The sequence below is a fragment of the Ochotona princeps genome, chromosome X, assembly GCF_030435755.1.
Source record: "Ochotona princeps isolate mOchPri1 chromosome X, mOchPri1.hap1, whole genome shotgun sequence".
NCBI lineage: Eukaryota > Metazoa > Chordata > Mammalia > Lagomorpha > Ochotonidae > Ochotona > Ochotona princeps.
This window is the reverse complement of record NC_080865.1, coordinates 62,255,866-62,277,496: the sequence shown is the minus strand read 5'-3', so window position 1 is coordinate 62,277,496 and position 21,631 is coordinate 62,255,866. Positions and strand designations below refer to the sequence as shown.

Sequence of the window (21,631 nt, the reverse complement as noted above, 5' to 3'; positions counted from 1 at the left end):
CTATGAAGCATGTTTCGGAGAAATCAGAAAAGTTGTTATAACTTCGTGCAAATTAGATTATGAAAATGACTAAGAATTTTTGAATAAAAAAATATTATATCAATAGCCTGAAAATAATTTCACAATTTCAAAAATGCCTTTATAAAATTTTGGCTTTCAAGTATATGCCTAGTTTCTAGATTTCAAAAGCTTTAACCATATATGTTATTGTCACCATATTTATTTTGGAAAAATATATTACTGAACAAAAAACCAAAACACTAGCATTGCTATTTTCTTAAATGCTAAAATTATTACCATATAATACTACATGATAGAAATGAAAGAATAATATTTCATATTAAAATGGACAAAAACCTAAAAAACTCTATCCTTAAAGTTTAGTGCTTGGTCTGTGCTTCTACTATATAGCAAAGGAAATTTATCCCAGGGTCAGTAGTATCTGTTGGTTTTATTGATAGTAACATTCTTATCATTGATGTACCACATTTTAATGAGTAGATCTCCCTTGTACCATGTTTAAAAATAAACTAACACCTTTTTAAAAAAATTACTTAAAGTAGTTACACTCTCGCACCCTATGTAAGCATATGTATCTGAACCCCACCACACTGTGACATTTCCTTTAATATAGAATTCAAATAATACATATTTTATTCTCCAAAACTCCTACCTGACATAATAATCATTTCTGATGAGCAAAAAATGTTGCAGAATGGATAATAAGTAATTTTCAGCAGCAGTGTCCTTCAACATATTATAAAGAAGATGGTACACTTCATTCATATCAGTAGAAAGTTAAGTAAAGGAAACATAAAATCAGAGATTTCTGATGAAAGACTCATGAACAACAAAAACACTTTAATTTTCTCAAATTCAGCATTATTATTTTGTTTCCATTATTGGTTCATAGCCTTCAACTCAATGACCCAGCATTTAAACATTTACATAAATAAAATGCTTCCATGGACTTAATTCAATGGTTTAACTAGAGAAACATACTGCAAAAATCATTTACAAGACCATTGTATTATCAACACTCTAAGTGATGAGTTACTCATTATATCTCAAAAGAAAAATTTAACTAGTACCAGTATAATAGCAATGGCATCAGGGTATATGGTTTTCTCTTGATCTCCCTGGTGTGGCATTGAAGGAGTTAGACAAAGGGTATTCAAACATCCAGTGGAAAATGCAAAAAGCTTCTGAAAAAAGTTTGCTTGGATCTCAATTTTTTTGCACCAAGTTAAACTTTTAATCTAGTTTTTCTTTTTTTTTTTTTTTCAGTGTTTCCTCTTCTAAGAATTCTAATCTTCATTCTACTATACATAGCCCAAGAATAGGCCACTACTATTCTTGTCCTCAATTGGGGCTTTCTCATTTTAAAAAAAGATATTTGATCTATTTATTTGAAAACCACAGTGATGGGGAGAGAGGAACTAAAAAATATTCAATCCACTGGATCACTCTCCAAATGGCCCTACAGCTAAAGCTAGGTCAGGTCAAAACTAGTACCACAGAACTCCACCAGGGTTTCCACCATAAGTGGAAGATGCCCAAATACTTAATACCATGCTCCCCTGTCTTCCCAGGCACATTCACAGGAGTTGAGATAGGCTACAGAGCAGTCAGGAATTTAACTGTACTTTAATAATATGATGCTTACATTATGAGCAGTAGCTTAACCAGCTACTTAAAACAACAGTCTCTTAATTTCATTTTTCCATGAAGATTTCTTACATTACTCATGCAAATCATGTTTATACTTTCTCCACCATATAAGATAGACACACATGTACATTATGAACTGATTAAAAATATTAACAAAAATTGTTTTATTTCAACCTGATGAAATAAATACTAGTCTTAAAATTATTGTTGCTTAATTTATTTCTTTTTCATTATTTATTAAAAGATGGAGGGTAAAGACAACAGGAAATAAATGTATTGTTCTAAGAATATGAAACAGAGTGATAGAAATGTAGATGCTTTTGTCTACTTTCAACTCAAAGACAGACTCCCAATGAAACTGTTAAATATATCTTGACGATACACTGCTGTACTCTCTGCTATTGTCCATACCTACAATGTCAGGATACATTTAAATAGCACAATGATGGACTTATGACAGCTTATGAAGGAGTATACTATTGTAATAATATATAGGAAATTGGGCAGGTTGGATTTGGAAAAGGGGTAAGGGAAATCTCAGAGCCAATGGAACTGTATAATAAAATAATAACAAAAAGAGAAGAAAGTCTATATGCTTTTAGTAACATAGAAAATATACATCAAAAACGGATTTGCTTTTAAAATAAAAGGGCCTAGAAAATCGACGTAAAACAGAGACAAGAAGAAATCAAACTTCCTAAAAGTAACCTGAAATGTCACCATTTTCTCTGAGGTAGAAGATAGCTTACTTTTTGCATTGCATCTTAGAATGTGGAATTAAGCTGCAAAGCATCCCTTAAGTAGCTACAGAGTAGATTTGAAACAAGCTTTATGGTGAGGGTGATTGTGAGAAAGATAAATACAAAGAATGTATTTATTAACTTATACCAGAATCATTAATATTAGAGCAGCCATTGCAGATTTTTGGAATAGTGATTGATAAAAAATTACTTGAAGTCATTTCTCATTTCTAATAACAAAAACATTGTTATTCATTGCACACACATTTACCAATGCCTACATGTAAGGGCAATCTATGGGGAAATTAGAAGAAAAACTTGAAATGTAACATTTCTGCCTTCAATCTCACAGGGCCAGAGAAGTGTACATAAATAGGACAGAACAAACAGAGTACTGTGGGAGTTTCAAGGAAGTGAATATCACTTCCACCTTGCAAGGGTGGAGGAGGTAAAGGGACGTAGAATGAACACATCAGGGAGAAAAAGTCCAGCTCAAAGGTCACTTTGGTTCTGCAATGCTTGCTGGCTTCTCCGGAATCTGTAAAAAAAAAATACTTAATGGGCATGAAACACCTGGCTGAGAATACTATGCCCATCTCTTAGATTAGAAATCATTTCATATGAAATCACTGCCATAGGAAGATTATATTCTGTTTTTGACTCAGAGATATTTCCACAACACAACCTTGGTGTAGTCAGATACCGCTGAACCAAAACATTTTTTTGGGTTATTGTTAAATATTTGAATAGAGAATAAGATAATTATTTAAACTGAATCATATCTCTAAATAGAGTATCATTTAGTATACTGAAAATTTATGTGTCTAAAGTCACAGGGAAGTTTCCCCATCCTTACATGCACAACACACTGCCCGAGACTCTCAATTACACAGGATTACAGAGGAATATACAACTACAGTCCAGTGAACCACTATGCAGATTTCAACACGGTCTGTGTAAATCATTGCAGCAATCTGACAATTCTTCAGCATGAATTTTCAAGGACAACATCGTAGTGAAATTTTACTGTAATAAATGGATATAAATTGGGCTGGCTGACAAAAACTCTAATAATGCTCCACCAATCACCCACAATTTTTGTTCACAACACACAAAAAGTATTTCTGTGATTTGTCAAAGGATATTCCATTTCAGCTCGAATGTCATTGAGACGATGTGATAATTCAGTTAAATCATCCTCTTTGTTCTCATCAAATACTTTCAACTGAATGTCGAGCTCATCATTTTCTTTTTCTTTTAAATCCTAATACATAAACATAAAACTTAGCAGACAAATAGCAGTTGAAAAACATCGTACTTTGATAATGCAAGGCAGAACACAATCATTCATACAATAAAAAGCAGTTTCAAATATTGACCTACATATTGCATTTCTTGAAACAAAGTACATATAGCTAAGTTGCTCTCAAACTGAAGCAACTTCATTGAATTTTCTTTCCTTTTCCCAATTTTTGATTATTCTCATAAAAATTAGCGATCACTTCTAAAAGAACAACAAAAATGCTAAATGCTCACAACCCAAATTAAATGCTCTCATTTTGACAAAACACACTAATCAAAAATTGCAAAAGAACTCATGCAGTTAGAACATTCACATATGCCTCTGGCAAAAAAACCAAAACTATAGATCAATTATATTAATGAAGAACAAATGCAAGGATATATTCAAGCACAACAGTCCCAAGTATGGCGTGAAAACTTGTGCAAATGATTCCATATTAAATATTTTGTGATTTTAAAGCAAAAAGGTGTTGGGACTTTTTTTTATCAAGATATAACTGATAAGCTCCTCCCCCAACTTTCAATTTTTGCTTAGCCTAATCACAAAATACCAATTTGGGCATCAAAGATTCATTTTTGTAATACATTATAAGCACATGCATTACAAACCTCTCATTATTGCCAAAATCAAAGTACAGAATAAAAAAATTTGAAAGCATGCCACACTAGAGATTGTTGGGCTTAATATATATCACCTGGAGTATCTTTTAATGTGTGTCCATTAAGATGCAGCTTTCAAAACCCAAACTGATAATCACAACTGTGGATGCTCCTAGGTGATACCAAAAGTGACTGAGCTTGAACTCTAAAAGAAAATGCAAGCATGGTGTAGTTCAAATTAGGTAAATAAAACAAAAGGGATACATGACTTATTGCTATATTTTATTCAATAGAAAAATTATAAATGAACATGTAATTATTACTATTGAATTAAAAAACACATTTAAACAATTGCTTGAAATTATCTTTCTGGCACCTACATAAATGATGTACTGACAGTTTATCTAAAGGTCATGTCAAAATATTTGTTCTCTATTTACATATAATTTCATATAAAACATAATATAATAAATATGTTTGAACTTAGGTTTCCTCCATAAATCTTACATGCTTTAGGTTGAATTTTCCAATTTGAAGAGAAATAAAATTTATTGAAAGGTAAAATCATATCATGGGTGGATCATATTATTGGATGATTTCTGAATTTTATTTTGAAAATCAAAGAAGCCAGACATAAGTAGTATGCTGGGCATTATATAAACAGCCCTTACTTAATTAATGGATTTTTTCCTATTCTTAAGTCATAATATATTCATAGACACTAATGATAAAGCTTAAAAACCTTTAAGTATATTGAAACAATAGGAAAAATCAGTTAAACACTGTCATGTATCAGAACTTCACAAAACATGGATAACACTCTGCATGATTATTTTATCCCTTTTTTCTCTGTTTCTCCTCCTTTCCGTAAATCTGATCTGCCTTTAAAAAAATAAAAATAAAAAGATACTGTTAAAATATTTTCAGTGGTGACCAGCCTCCCATATTGGAGTGGCACTTCAAGTTTTGATTGCTCCATTTCCTCTCCAATTCTTTTTGAATGCCCCTGGGAAAGAAGCAGAAGATGGCCCAAGAGCTGAACTCCTGCCATGCTTGCATGGACCAGGGTGAGATCCAGGCTCCTGGCATTCGCCTCATGGAACCCTAGCCTTTATGACCACTTGGGGAGGTGATTGGTGGATTAAAAGAACTGTTTATATTCCTTCTCTGTCATTTTTTCTTTCAAATAAAGAAAGCTTTAAAAAATAAAAGCAATAACACATTTTCAAAGAACATAACTGTTAAAATTTGTAATTTAGCTCTTGGGTCCAGCTATTTACACAATCTATAAATTATGTACACATATAACAATAAAAATATACACAAATAAAAATGCAGCATATTATCTTTTGTACTAATAGTTTCAGTGTATTAAAATAAATATTTATGCATATATACAAATCCATACACATATACAAATATATTGGTAGGTGTAAAATTTCTGCCAGTCAAAAGTCAATCTTGAAAATATGTCTAGGTGAGTATCATGGCATGATGGTTTAAATTGCTAATATGTGATGCCAATATGGGCAATATGGGCAGTAGTTCAATTCCTGATTGCTACATTTTTGACCCAGTTTTTTGCTAATGGTGTGAGAATGTAACAAGTGTTTGAACTCTGCACACACATGTGAGACCCAGTTGAAACTCCTGGCTCCTGGCTTTAACTCAGTTCAGCTCTGGAAGTTTTAGTCATTTGAGGAGTGAAACAAAGGCTGGAAGATCTCTCTCTCCCTCCCTCACTCTTTCAAACAAGTAAAATGAAAAAAATATATTCATGATTATTGATGTATATTTAGTGAATTCATAAAGCCTTTTACATTCAACAAATATGACAAATATCAAAGAAAATTAAGTTGTATCCATAAACATTTATATTTTAAAAATGGAATATCACAAATTACACAATCACCCTGCTAATAAATTCATGACATATTACATATGTGTGTATATATTTCAGCTAGTTCTTAAATCTAAATACTTCATTGATATGAAATGATTTTTGCAGAATTCCTGAAATATAATTGTCTATACTATAATATACTATCCATTTATATTAACCTGATTAAACATCAATCAAATGTCATACATAAGTAGAATGGATTAAAAAACAAAACCCATCTATTTGTTGCCTATAGAAGACACATCTCACCAACAAAGCTCAGCAGAAACTATATTTCTTGCATTTTGATGTGTTTTTTTTTAGTTTCATCTCTTCAAAACATTTCTCATTAAATTCTTCACTGACTCATAGATCATATAGCAGCATCATTTTCTTCAATAAAATTCTTGGTTTTCTTTTTCATTTCTTCAGAGACACATTAGTCAGTCAATAGCATGTTATTTAGCTTCATGGCATTTTTAATTTCTATTTTTTTTTCCTGTTGATTTTGTTTTGTGGTTTTTCATTTAAGGGGATGTACAGTAACTGTGTAATTGAGACTAGCATATCCAGTAGCATGTTATTTCATTTCATGGTGTTTTACATTTCTATTTTCTTCCTTTTCTTGGTTTTGTATTGTGGCTTTTTATTTAAGGGGATGTGTAACAGAGACTATCATATCCAGATATGAGAATACAATGCATTATACATCTCTACTTCCAGATCAAAGATGGACTCCCAATGAAAGTTTTAACAATATGTTGACAACAGGATGCTGGATTCCCTGCCATTGTCCATGCCCGCAATGATGGACATATGCCTGTCTATGAAGAACTATGTTATTGTAATAATATAGGGGAACTCAGTGTGGGCGGAGAGTGGCCTTGCAGAGAGTATAAGGGAAATTTCAGGGCCTATGGAACTGCTCCATAAAATGATAATAACGAAAAAAAGAAGTTAAAACAAAACATACTTCAAAGTAAATCAAAGTGTATTACAGTATATTACTGATTATCAGTCAAACCATAAAAATTAAATCTTCAAAAGAATAAGAATGGTTTGTCTGTCTTTTAAAAGAAATGAAGTTGTGCAGGTGCTGTGGCTTGGCACATTAACCCACTGCCTCGAGTACCAATATTCTACATGGGAGTCAGTTCAAGTCCCAGATGCTCCACTGCCAATATAGCGCCCACTAATGCATCTGGGAAAGTAGCATACGAAGGCCAAGTACTTTGGCCCTGCATCCATGGGGCAGTTCTGGAGGATGCTCCAATTCCAGCCACTACAGTCCTCTCTCTGGAAGGGAAAATCAACTTGCTGTATACTGTCTACAAATAAATACTCTTACTAATTTGTTTTATGTGTCCTCTTTAGTTTATATGATAAAGAAAGAGGGAGACAGAGAAAATTTCATAAGAAATCAGTGCAAGTTAAATATCCAACAAAAATCGCTGAAGAGTATACAACAACTCATTTATTTTAAATGACAAAAACAAACATATCAAAAGCAGTATTTCTCTCCTATCCGTACATCTGCCTTTACAATATTTTTTTTAAAAGGCAGTATTTTCCACATAAATGAAATATCAAATCCCTTTAAACATCAATATTTAACCATAAGAAGGAGAAGTTAAAACAAATTTCTAGAGGCTATAAAAAAATAACTGCGCTGTGTGGAGGATATTTATTAAGAAAACAGTTCCATTCTGTAATAATATCATGCTTCTCTCAAGGTTTGCTAGCATTGTAGCTACCATATTTCTCTAAATTTTACCGGCTCAAAACAATTATACTTTTTTATTCATGATAAGAAAATGAATACAGTCCCGAGCCACATCTAATTTGCTATCCATAATATCTAGATTCTGGAAAAGGCAGGTGCTCCTCGTCTTACAATTTTGCATAAAATTAAAAAAAATAGAAAAGTAAGGCTTTTAAAGGCTCATCTATAAATGTATTATTAAGCTTTAGTGCCTGTATAAACCTGGCTTAAATTCAGGTATTGAGTTAAATAGACAGTAGTTGATATATGAGGTAATCTAGCATATTGGTACATAAATCCAAACCTTGATAGGTCTGACCACTCTGTCCTATTCCAAATTGTGAAAATCAAGTTACAATAGTAATAATGAATACTCTAATACTAGATAAACTGTTTCTAATATTTTCAGGGTCTATCTGCCTGGCCTCTGACTCCCATCTTGTGCATCAGAAATACCTGTAGATGGCATTTTTTTCAAGTCAAATTCCCTGTCCACCTTCAATTATAGATGATCTCTCTTTAAAGGCATATGTTCAACTCCTTGACTGGGAAATTGAGCCATATTTAGTCATTTGCAGCTCTACTATCTTTAAGAAAATTAATCTCTTTAGCCTCTATTCTCAAAATTTACAAGAAACATGAAACTTTGCACTTTTCTTTTGCTTAGGAATCTGAGAGGCAGAGTATATAATAACATAGCAGTTAAAGAGAAGTTAGATTTATTTTTCAAGAATACATACATCATTGTGGCATAGCAAGTAAGGCCACTACATTAGAATTCTCGCATGCCATATACAGGTGTCTTGGCTGCTAAACTAGTGTTCCAGCCACCTGCTAAAGGTCTTCTTGGAAAGGCATCAGAAGACAGGCCAAGTGTTTGGGATTCTGCTCTGTACAGGTTAGATCAGGAGGGAGCTCCTGATTTTAATCTGGCATACCCTGCCCACTGCAGCCAATTGAGAACTAAATCAGCATATGGAACAGCTCTCTCAGTAACTCAAATACATAATAAATCTATTTTTCAATACATAAACAAGAACATGGTGACAAAGCGGGCTTTATATAGGGATAATGTAGCCCATTGAAAAACTGTAGGTTTTTCAGAAACATTGTAAAATCTTAGCTGTCAATTTAACAAATCAGTAAGTAATCTCAATGCCAACAAGTCAACTAGTGACTAATACAACGAGACAAAAGTGCAAAATCAAGGGCAAGAACCAATCATTTTCTGAAAAGATGAGGAAAAAAAATATGTTAACAAGCACTTTGGTTTTCCAGCTATTCAGAAGTATAAGCAGAAAACAAATTTGAAGTTATACAAATGTGGAGGGGGACTGAAAGTCGTAGAAATGACTAAGACATAAAACACGGTGTATTAAATAAGTGTAAAATAGCCCTTGAAGCCTACAACTTGCCAAACATATTACTTTCCCACCAAAAAATTAGTACAGCAAGGGCTAACATGGACAACAATGAGAAGGATATCCAAAAGCAAAAAAGAATCAAGGATATTCATAATAACAAATTTTAAGAAATGTATTTATTTATTTTTGGAAAGGCATGTTTACAAAGAGAAGGAGATACAGAGAGAAAGATCTTCAATCCATTGGTTCACTCCCCAAGTGGCCAGAATGGCAGGAGATGAGCTGAGCTGAAGCCAGGGGCCAGGAGCTTTTTCCAGGTCTACCATGTCGGTGCGTCCCAAGGCTGTGGATCATCCTCTGCTATCTTCCCAGGCCAAAAGCAGGGAGCTGGATTAGAAGTGGAGCAGCCAGGACATGAACCTGAGCTCATATTGGATCCCAGCTCTTGAAAGGGGAGCATCAGCTAGTTGAGCCATTGCACAGGGCCGAAATATCAAGATTTTAAGATTATCTCTAGCCACCTTTGGCCACAGACAATTTATAAAATGAGGTTGCAGATAAAATAGTTGTATAGTACAAATACCATGAATGGTGAATATATTTAAATTAAATGTAAACTAAGCCTTGACATAAATTATTTTTAAAAATTTACTGATTCACTAGTCAATTCCTTGTAGGTTGTTTGATTGGCTGCTTGCTTGAGGTTTTAGTAATAATGATATCACCTCTAAGATCAGGTTTATGTTTTTCATCTTGTATTCATGATGAAATAATTTCTTGTTTTTAAAGTAAAGAATTAAAGAAATACTCAAGTGGCACAACAACTTCCAAACCAAGTACATCAAGTCATAGATCTTTTTAAATTGGGATTAAATAGATCCAATCATATAATTTATGATGTTGTCCAGCTTCTTTCAATCAAAAATATTCCAGGAGGGAGCGTCTTGCTTGGATCCCGTTCCCAGGCACCATGTGCTCATGATGAGCTAGGCCTGGACGGCCAGTGTGCCATTTGGCACCAGGCTGTGCCTGCTGGCCGCCCGGCCGGGGAGCTCTGGGGTATTGGTTGTCTGAATCGCTGCTTAGGTTGCTCCAGACTGATCCCACACTTCCCGGGATCTGAGTCAATCCTAAAGATGCCCAATGCCAGTAGCTCTTGCTTTGAAGAACTTCTAATCACTTAACAATGCTGAGCTGTGAACACCTATCATGCAAAAGATAAGGCTCAGGGCTTGTCTAGCAGGATATTGTTTTGCCTGACATGATGATGGTTCAGGAGACTGGTCACATTAGGCAGGGCCATAATATTAACTAGCACTCTAGAATCTTATCTTGGGGTAGATTCTGTGCAGGATGTGTGGGCCACACCCTGTAGAAAGTTTAGCCCCACTGGTAAACCTAAAAGTTTGGGTGGTTTGGACTAAGCTAGGTGTGACCAAGGAGCCTGCCATCAATCACAGGTAAAGGGACCTGCAACAGTCTGGACTGGGCAAGGCAGCAGCACCCAAATGTGCATCCTGAATAGAGTGTGGGGAGGGCCGGGCTGCAACATTGACCAGCTCATACAAGGCCAAATGGAAGGCCAGAGTATGCCGAGCACTGGCCTAAAACCCAATGGAATGTATGTGAACTGAGTCTGGGAGTGGATCAAGTGGAAAAACTTGGGAAACTCCTTTGCCAAGTCATAGCTCTCGCTGGTGAACACGTCGTCCAGATCTGGGGGTCGGACAAGCAGGACATAGTAGCTCCAAGATGTGTAAATTGGTAATGGAAAGGAATGTACTGGGTAGGACTGAGCAAACCTTAGCCTACAAGCAAAACTAGAAACCAGTATGGAGCACAAGTCATACCGAGCTAGGCTCTTGCACCTATTGGCCCTCAGAGCAACCACGGGCAGGTACGTGATTTACGGCTAGGAACAAGCCCAATTGGGGAGGTAAGGGGATACCCTAACAGGGTTGAAGTTCCCACCAAGGGGCGCGTGTGCTGGAATGGGGGCTGCGTTCTATCTAGGAAACAGTTGTAGTCACCCAAGGCACTAGTGTGGGCTGGGATTGGATGCACCAGGCCAGTTCAGAGCCCAACACCATCTGGTGTCATGGAGAACCAGGGTAGATGTGGGACTGACTAGGCTGGGTCTCACTCCCCTACTGAGCCATGTGTGAGCTGTATGTGGGTATGGACGAGCCATGGCTGGGCTGAAACATCCAACAACAAGAACCAGAATGGGGTGAAAGCCAGCCAGGAAGAGTCACTGTTCCTGCTAGGACAGGAGGTGAACTGAGTAGGGATGGCTCAAGGACCCCCTGGTATGTGCAAAATCTGGCATTGGGAGGGGTTCTGATGGAGGAGCCTGGGCAACTCCTCTGGCACGACACAGTCCCTGCAGGTAAGCGCAAGAAGCATGATAGGAAACAGCCCAGAATAGGCCATGGAAAGTTTCCCACTGGCACACATTTGGCATGGGTCTGGGGCAGACCAGGCTGAATCAGTTCATGTCATCCACTGGCAAATCCAAACACCAGAACAGAGTGTGGGTTGAGCCGGGTTTGGTCACGACAAAACCAGTACACATTATGGAATGCCAGGGTGAGGTAGCCTGTACTGTATTTGACTGCAGCACCCAACCAGCACACGTGAGATCCAGGAAGGGAGGGACAGAGCTGGCAGGGGGATTAAGGGGCTGGTCCCCTCACCAGACAGCTACTCCCACTGGAGAGCATGGGCTGGGATGAGGACTGACCAGACTAAGCAAGGCTGCAACACCTGTGCGCTGCATGTGGACTAGATCAGGGAAAAGCCAGGCTGGGCAGATTATTCCTGCTGGTGCAAGCATAAATTAGAGTGGGTGAGGGATGTTTGGGCTTAGCTGCAGCATCAGCTGGCAGAAGCTGGCACTGGGGACTAATTCTGTCAAGTCAAATCACAGAACCACCTAAAGAGTGCATAAACCGGGAGTGAGACCTGGGAGGGAAAAAGTGGGTCCCCCTCCCTCTTGGGTCACTAGTCCTGCGGGAGGGCATGAAAACTAGGACGGGGGCTGGGGTACCTAGACAGAGAGGCACTCAACAACATCCGTGAGGGCTGGATGGTTGAGTTGGTTAGATGGAACTAAGCTTTAATACCCATTGACAAGTACAAGAGCCAAATGGGATGGGGGACAGACTGGTCTACTGCTACACATACTGGCAAATCAGGGTAGGGGGTGGGCCTGGTGGGGGTTATTGTGGGTCGCCCCAACTAGGCTGCAGCTCTCACTGGTTGATGTAAGGGCCGAGTATGTGCTGGGCAGAACCAGACTGGACTGCAACACCCATTGGTTCCAGTGCAACTCGGGACTGAAAACAGAACCAACCCAGCAATTGAAACCACCAGCTGATCGGGCTGATGGACTGTGCCGGGCCCTGTGCTTGCTAGAACATACAAGAATCTGGTCTGGGAATACCTCAAAGTTTCTTTGGAGATCTCCCCAATCGAACTGCTGGACTCAGAACTCTAACCAAGAAAAGACAGAAGACAGAACAGGTCAATCATTCATCTCAGCTATAGGTTGGCAGCGAAATATGGGGCAAACAGAGACTTTATGATGGACCATATCAATCAGTGGACAACCTCATCGAGCGAAACTGGCAGCGATTCATAACTGGAGAACTATTCACATCACTTGAGCAAATATCTCAGAGCATGCCCCACATCTGGGACTTGGGGTGGGTGGGAAACCGGGTGGGGCTTCTACCTCAATCTCCCCCTTTACCTCAGATACATGATGGAAACAATATGGACATAATAGTATTACCCATTTCCCTATACCCCCTGAACCTTTTTTTTAACCGTAATTAACTATGTAAAGATTGTCAACAACAATACAATAAAATAAATTTAAAAATTAAAAAAAAGAATATTAAATTACAAGTTATGGAAACATGCTATACACTGCCTCTTCACCATGAAAGTTCCCCACTTTTGGTATTCCTAGTACATTAGGCTTTATATACATAATATATAAAGATTCATTGACATTTTTTGTTTTACTTTTTGTGCCTTTGTTTTATTCCTCTCTTAATTCTGGTTTCTCAAGTGTATTCTAAGTAGTATAACTAAAAAGAAGAGTAAGATTCTCCTGTCTCATTTAACAATAATAGGGTCTTGAAAATTTTTTTTCTACACATTAGTATAGTTAAAACAGACAGCCACAATAATACTTGCATTTAGAAATACTTGTGCACTTATCTTCAATTCAGCCTCCAAAATTATTCCAAAAATGCCTTCAGTTTCATAATTATAGTGATTATTGACATTCAATTTAAGAAATAAAATGTCTCTCATTAGAAAAGTTCCTAAAGATTTATATCAAGTATATCATTCCTAAACAACATGATTAAAACACAGTAGTCAAAATTCTGCACCTACATGTGCTGAAAATTACTAAATTACTAAAGCAGAAACAAAAATTTTTAAATTAAAAATTCAAACAGTATGATATGAATTAATATTCAATTATAAAGGAAAGATTTTTATTTTGACATAAAGAAGGCAAAATAAATAAATTAAAAAAATAAATACCCCAAAACACATCATTTCAGAGCACATCATTAGCTGAATTCCAAATCAAAACTTATATAGAAATTGATATTAATACAATATAAAATATATAAATCTTTACAAAAGAAAATAGCAAAGCACATGTAGTTAAAAATAATATTAAAGTTCATCAGCATAATAAATGTATACACACAACTTACTGGTAACATTGTTTTTAGTCCTGAACGTAGGAATTCATTCCTTAAATGTATTCGAAAATCAAGTTCATAAGGAGAAGTAACAAGGGCATTTATAAACTGCATGCAGGCCACCTGTAATTAGAAAGGAAATTTTGTTTAAAAATTCAAATGAATTAAAGATATTTTTATTTTATGCAATCAGTGGATCATTAAAAGATACATACTATAAAATAAGAAATGTAAACACTTCTACAAGTATAATGCTGATTATGAATATTCAGTATAATTATAAAATTAACAATTATAAAATTTCTATTGCCCAAAAAAGATCTAACAAAGAAGAGATGAATGTATGTTTCACTCTGGCAAACAATAATTTATCAGAGTATTAAGCTAATTCTAAACACTCAAACATCCAAAATTTCCTTATAGAGACTTTTTAAAAGATCATTAAGTGTATCCTTCCATTTCAGCTTTCCTCAAAGTGTACTTGGCCTCAATTCTTGCTGGTTATAAATACTTTTCTAAAGTAAATCCAATAAAGTTATAAAAGTATCATACTATTAAGTAGAAGATAGTGATAGTTTTATAAAATCATTACATTTTTATGCTTTCCAAGCAAGTTATTTGGCTTAATTTGCATGAGTATTAAAAATTATAATTAAGATGAATTAATATGTGAGGTATGAGAGCTAAGGGTAAGTGAGTTAATACTGACCTGATAATACTGTGATACCTCTACTAGGGTGTATAATATAATAAAGTGCATATATGGCATAATAAACGACAGATAAAGGCTGTTTCCCAAGTGAAATGTTCCTTGAATTACACTGACACTACAAACTAAGCTTTACTTTTTTATTTAACCCTCTGATGTGAGGTTATCTATTAAAAAGGGGAAATATTCACTATAAATTTCAACCTTAAAATGCTATATATTATTCTTGAATAGAGTAGAAAATGCTACATATCTATTATATATTATATTGTATATATGGCAACCAATATCTTAACTGCATTGCTGAATATTTAAATTGATTTTATTGAATGTAAAATTTTTTGTTTGTTTTATGATATGGCTCCATAGGCTCTGGGGTTGCTCGCTATTTTTACAAAATGAATAATAATAGAATATTTAGAGCTGACAACAATGTGACTTCCAGAATGTATCAGTTTCAGTAAAGATGTCAAGCATATAAAAAAGAATACAAATAAACCAATAGTTAGTATGAGAGAAACCCATGACAATGTATTTCAGTTTAGTTTCTCTAGACTATTTTGTCATTCATATTTTTCAAGATAGAGAGAGTAGATTAAAATGCATACTGCTTTTACCTTCAGACCTACAGCTTGCATACTCAAGGTGATTTCTTTTTAGATGAGCCCATTTGTCTTAAATCTAGCTTCAAAAATCAAAGGTTGCGTGCATTGAAGAGGATGATTGAGGTTGTTTATAACATTAATAGACATTTAAAGGATAAGGAACAACTTATCCAATTTACCTAACAAAGTATTAAGAAGAAATACTTCTACAATTATGACATGATAAAGCAAGATAAATTATACTTTCAATCCAAAATTAATAGAAAATTTATATATAGTAGAATTGTTTTTATTAGAAGAAATTCTGGCTTAATGACTTTTATTAATGTCCCAATAGTAAAGAATATATTTCCATAAGCAACAAGCTAATCAGTCCAATAACTGTACCTTTATACAAACAACATATTTCTATCAAGAGAATAAAAATAGCAAGTCAATCAAAGTAATGAATGCATGATCATCAACATAATTATGTCTTATGAAAGTTTCAATATTAAGTATTTAATTATATATGAAAATATAGTTGAATATTAGACTTTATGTTACCCATTGACTATAGCATAAAAAAAAACAGGAGACACTATGAAGTCAGTAGCTTTCATTGGCACTGGTTTAAATACTGTACCATTTACTGTTTATCAAATCCTGCTATATGTCACATTAATGAAAAACAATAAGTCAAACTACACATTTTTCTCCAACATACTAGCAATACTATTTTACAGAAATATTTATACTGTGTAAATCTGGGGAATAAGAAAGCCATATTAATTATTTCCACCCCTATATGTTACTAAACAAGTATTGCTTTTTCATCTGAGGACAGGATTGAAATGGATTTATAGTTTATATAATCTACACATGTCAATTTAAATTTTAAAAAAATTAGCTTAAAAAGAAAAACATCTTATTATTTAATCATAAGCATAAAATGTTCAATTTATAGATCTGGAGTTCATAGCTAAATATAAGCAGTGAGCTATTTTCATTGTAATGATTATTCTTGTTGCTAACAAATCAGCAGCTTTACATAATTCACCATCTAATCTCATCCCCATTAAAAACTATACAAAGTTTATCATGTTTTACAGTGAAACTAAGACTGAAAGCTGACTTACACAAGGAGGCATATACTTACACGCTTTAAGCTATAGTGCTTTACTAAAACATATAATTGAAAATATCCACCATATCAGATATCTCATAAACTTAAAACAGACTTCTGCAACAAAATATTTTAAACATAGTAAGATTTAACCGCTACAACATACTTAATAAACTAGGAACATAAATTTTAATTGAAAAACATACAATTAATTTAAAAATTTGTTGTCTAGAATGTAAAGTGGATATCCTAATACAAAATGGAATTTTTATAAAAAGCAGAAGTAGAAAATGGCTTCTTGGATTTTATAAGTTCTACTTCATATACATCTTGACAAATAAGCACAGAAACCAATAATTTGAAATAATGGTCTCTCAATGCCTCTCCTTTACATTCCGCCCAAATTTTCCCTATACAACATAGATATGCATGTGTGCCTATTCACACACATACAAACCATAGCACTATGCTGCTCAATATGAGAGCTATTAACAATCTTTAAATAAACTTTAACATTTAGTTGGTAGGTTTCAGTAGCCAAGTTCAAATGCTCAACAGGAACATGTCACTGCTAGTTCCTATACTGTAGAGCACAAAAATATAGTACTGTAGAAAACATGAATAGCAATGTACTCAAGACTTAATAGACAAGATTTCCAGTATAATCCTAATACTTTGCTTGAAAGAAGTGCAAAGCTCATTTTTAAATTATTGCTATTATTTTGTTTTATAACAATTTTATAGGCAGAGGTTTCCACTCGACACTGAATTCTCCTCCAGTTTTACAATGGGTGTCTTTCATGAACGTTTGTAAGTCCTACATGCAGCCACTGAAGTGTCTCCCAACAATGTAGACATAAATTTCATTGGTACGTTCAACATCCAAATATACATTTTTTAAAATGTGAGGCAGCTCTATTATTCTCTGATAATGCAAAAGCAATCTACTTCTAAAAAAATCTCCATTTCTCAAGAAAGAAAATGAAGAATCACTGGACTTTAGAGTCAGATAAAACATCAAACTCTCTGGTCCAATATATTAACTTTGAGTTAAAAAAATGAAAATCTAAAAAGATTAGATAATTTACCCAAGAGCACACTGATAAGGAACTCCAATTATAAGACTCAGGGCTCATGACTTTTGGCTTTGGATTCTTTCAACTACAATCCACAAATATGGTCTTGCTGAAAATCATTTTCCTTTATACTAAAGAGAAAACTAATGCTCTTGAACTGTGTATCAAAAAGTTCAATACTAAGATTTCTTTTGTGGTATGGTTTCCTGATAAGGGTTCTAAGTTTCAACATGGTTTATCACATCTATTTTAGTTTTAAACTTCCATGAGAATCAAAACTTTATATCACAGAAAATCATGAATATTATAATTATCTCCTTATTTTATAATGGAATTTCAATTATTTCCCACACTCTTTTTTCTATATACGCAGGCATACATGATCTTGAATGAATTCAAACACAAATAATACACTATAATTGCTGCCATGTAAGTATATACTAAATTTAATTACTATCAGTTTTTAACAACACATTATGAATTTATCCTGCTGTAACATTATCTTTCTGCAGCAATTAAATAAATTCTTTATTCACAGCAATGTAGTATAGAGGGCAAACTGCCACAGAAAAGGTTATAAATCTTCTAAAGGCAACTCTCATGTACTTCTTTTTCTTTGTGACTCCTAGTTATTCCCCTCAAAATGTTAAAAATACACTAAATTAATACCATATGTATATTTCAGATTTTATTTTATCACAATTCATACAGCAATGTAGAAAAATATTTGTCAAACCCAGGACATTTTCAGATTCCTCAAATTGCTATTAACTGTGACAAATTGTGCTTTTGAAATTTTATTGACACTGCCACATATTTGACCTTATTAAGTCCTCTGCTGACATTAACAAGGTTTTTTTTTTTTTTTCTTTACTCTTACCCAGACAGGCGTTAGGAAAAGGGATGGTTTAAGGGAAAGTAAGTGCCAACCAATAAAGACACAGATATATAGAACAAGTTAGTTAAGTCCAAAAATGGAAAAACAACATTCCAGGCAAAAAGAAGACATGTATGAAGGCATGGAAGTAGAGTGACAAATAGCATAAAGATATCCAGGAAAGAAATGATGGTATGACTAAACAAACAACAAAAAAAATCACATGGAGAAACATGACAGTGTATTGAGACTAGAGAGAAGGTAACAAGTGAAAACAAATTTTAACTGAAGAAGTTCTTGGAAGCCATTGTCATATTTAAGCCATGATCTAAAAAGAATCACATTTCAGACACAAAACATTGTGAAAGGTTATTTAAAGAAGAGTTGGAACAAAAGAGTGATAGGACTCAAAATTCCAGGTAATATTGTGAGATGTGATGATATCTTGAAATAAAGAAATGGAAGTGGCGGGGGGGGGGGGTAAAGAAGGAGGGATAGTATGCCAAAGAAAAGAGTAAAATATTATGGAAGTAGAACATAACATCTAGTCACTGATGGAATAGAGGACAGAGTAAAGGCAGATTCGAAGTTGACTATTACATTTCTGCCATATGCCAACTAAATGCTAAAGTTAACCAGGATTGAAAATACAAGAAATGAGCAGATCAAGGTTGGTGAGGGGATAGGAGTAGGAAAGAGAAGGATAAAGAAAAAGAAAGTGCAGTTAGAACAATATTGAACTTGAATTGCAGTCAGGAGGCACCCGAATATGTGGGGGTTTAATGAGATATGGGGGAATTTGAAAGAGATTGGATTAGGCTACTGAAGGTTCATCATGAGATAGCAAAGTATGATAAGATTGATAAGGTTCAAACACAGAAATAAGAGATTTTTAAATGAAACAAAGGCAAAATAAAAATAAGGAGAGCTTAACATCATGCAACCAAAAGACACAGGTTTGATAAGAGTGCTAAGCGTGTTAAATGTAATTGAATTTCAAAATGTTTATGGAAACGGAGTTAAAACATAAGTTTATTTTGGTGCAAAATATGAATTCCATGTATAGTTTTTCATAATACCCATTTCCATAAACTTTTTGGAGACCCCTCAAAGTGCTAAAGAAATCAATATAATGGTTTCAAAAGCTGTCGGTCACTTTTTATATTATCTAAGACACTGTTGACTCTCCAGAACTGAAAATAGTACATATGATCATAATTCAACTTTAAAATCTTCAATAAATAAAATAAGTTACCTAAGTAACATTAGACCATCATTCAAAAGGTAATAGTTAACATGCTTATTCTCACAAATTCTCTTCTTATTTGTAAGCTATAGTGAATTTTTTTTAAATTACAAAGTTTTTTTTTTCTCCACAGACTAATAATAAATGATTCATAAAAGCTACTGACTGAGGGACGGAGGTACAGTGAACCAGTCTATTTGGGTGTATCTAAGATATAACCTCTGCTTTCACATGAAATATTTTCTGAAGGTAATTACACAACTTTCATAACAGAATAGACTAGATATAACTCAATATGCCTTGCTGACTCAAGAGCATCCATTAATAGAAGTTGCTGAGCCAACCTGTAACACACAGTGTATAGGGCAACTTGTCCAGACCTTAAATGATACCAAAAGTTAGCACTATTTGCATTCCAGCATCAGTCTTTTATTATGTTGTTATCTATTCTCACCTTGCTATCAATCTGACAGTTATAACTTCTGGATTTTCTCTGTGCCTCTGTTCCACAGTTAGTTCTGCAAAGTTCAGATTTTTCTGTAAGCACGCCTGTAAATTATCTCTTAGGATACTCATACCAGCACATATGAAGCAGTAGCTTTTATGAAACATTTATTATTAGTCAGGGAACCTCAGATTATTCATCTATTAAATGAAGCTACTTCTACAAATTCTCTCAGAGAATTAGTGTAAGGTTCAAATCAGATAACACATATAAACTATTGAGAATATTATCTGGCATTTAGTTTATAAAAGCTGTTTTTAATTTCCTTTTAATAAATCTTGCAAGAAAACCAGTCAGGTATTTGAATAAGTAGTTTAAGTACAGAAAGAAGTCTGGAATTTTGAATCAGGAAAATCATTAAAACATGGATGGATATTTAAGTTAGACAAACAGTTGAGAAGATTCATGGAGAAAATAGATATACATGTCTATAAGAACATATAAATATATATGTCCTTACTTATACAAGTATACATATATAAAACAGAAGACCACATATAGAAATTCAGAAACAAAATATCCGAGTAGAAAGCAAGCCACACATTTAAAAGGCAGAAAATGGACGGTTAAAGATGACCCGAGAGCAGAAGACAATGTTACCTCTAGGAACAGGACATTAAAAAACACATCCAAGACGACAGCTGACAATGGGATCAACTGAATGGAACCAGAAAGAGGCCCTGAATATGATAGTATAGGATCACTGCAGAACTTTTCACAAATGGTTACAAAGATGTCATGAAAGTAATTGCAAAAACAGGAAAAATATAATTACTTTTACAAATGTAGACTATAAAAGAACAGAGAGATGACACACTCGCAAGAAGGTTAAGTCATATCAAAAGAAGATGTGATAGTGTGGAGGATGCTGGAAGATGCTATTAAGCTGGGGGATTCAATGACGGTAGAGCATATGAAGACATACGATGTATTGTTTATTTCTTGAACCACTGACAATAAAAATCTTCTCACACATACAAAATTTCACTTAAAGTGAGTTAGATATTCATAAAAATAATCTGCTTGAAAGTACAAAAAAGTATGTATACAGTTTTTGTTTAAAACTGTTATTAGTCCTGTATTTTAACAATTACTTCCTCAGACTGTAATGACATCTTAAGAAGTCTCAGGATATTACAGGAATAGAAAAGTCATTTTATTAAAATACAACACTAATTATATTTTTTAAACAATAGTTTTAAACTTTTGCTTTTTGTTTCTGTACTCTGAACAGATTTTTTTTTTAATTTTAGAGGATACTTTTGTTCATGCTAAGTATTTTCAATAAACAAACCCACTTCACAATTCTTGTAAAAGCTCTAGGCTCTGCATACAACAAATTAATTTTGTAGTTTATTAAAGAAAGAAATTTTAAATTTTGGTTTGGGTGTATTTGCACGTATAATCAATAGTTAAAAACTTCTTAAATACTTCTTAGCAAGGTTTTGATTCTCCCA

At 34.2% G+C, this 21,631-nt stretch overlaps 1 protein-coding gene across 5 annotated transcripts in view; it reads right to left on the bottom strand.

The window, feature by feature from the left end:
• Positions 1-21,631, bottom strand: part of DIAPH2 (diaphanous related formin 2) — an 859,995-nt gene that overhangs the window by 618,346 nt on the left and 220,018 nt on the right. For all 5 annotated transcript variants that reach the window (XM_058659086.1, XM_058659087.1, XM_058659088.1 and 2 more), the window contains 3 exons: positions 14,064-14,174; positions 3,557-3,675; positions 674-790 (listed from right to left, as the gene is read on the bottom strand). In XM_058659086.1, the coding sequence (XP_058515069.1) occupies positions 674-790; positions 3,557-3,675; positions 14,064-14,174 (347 nt within the window). The remainder of the gene's footprint in view (positions 1-673; positions 791-3,556; positions 3,676-14,063; positions 14,175-21,631) is intronic.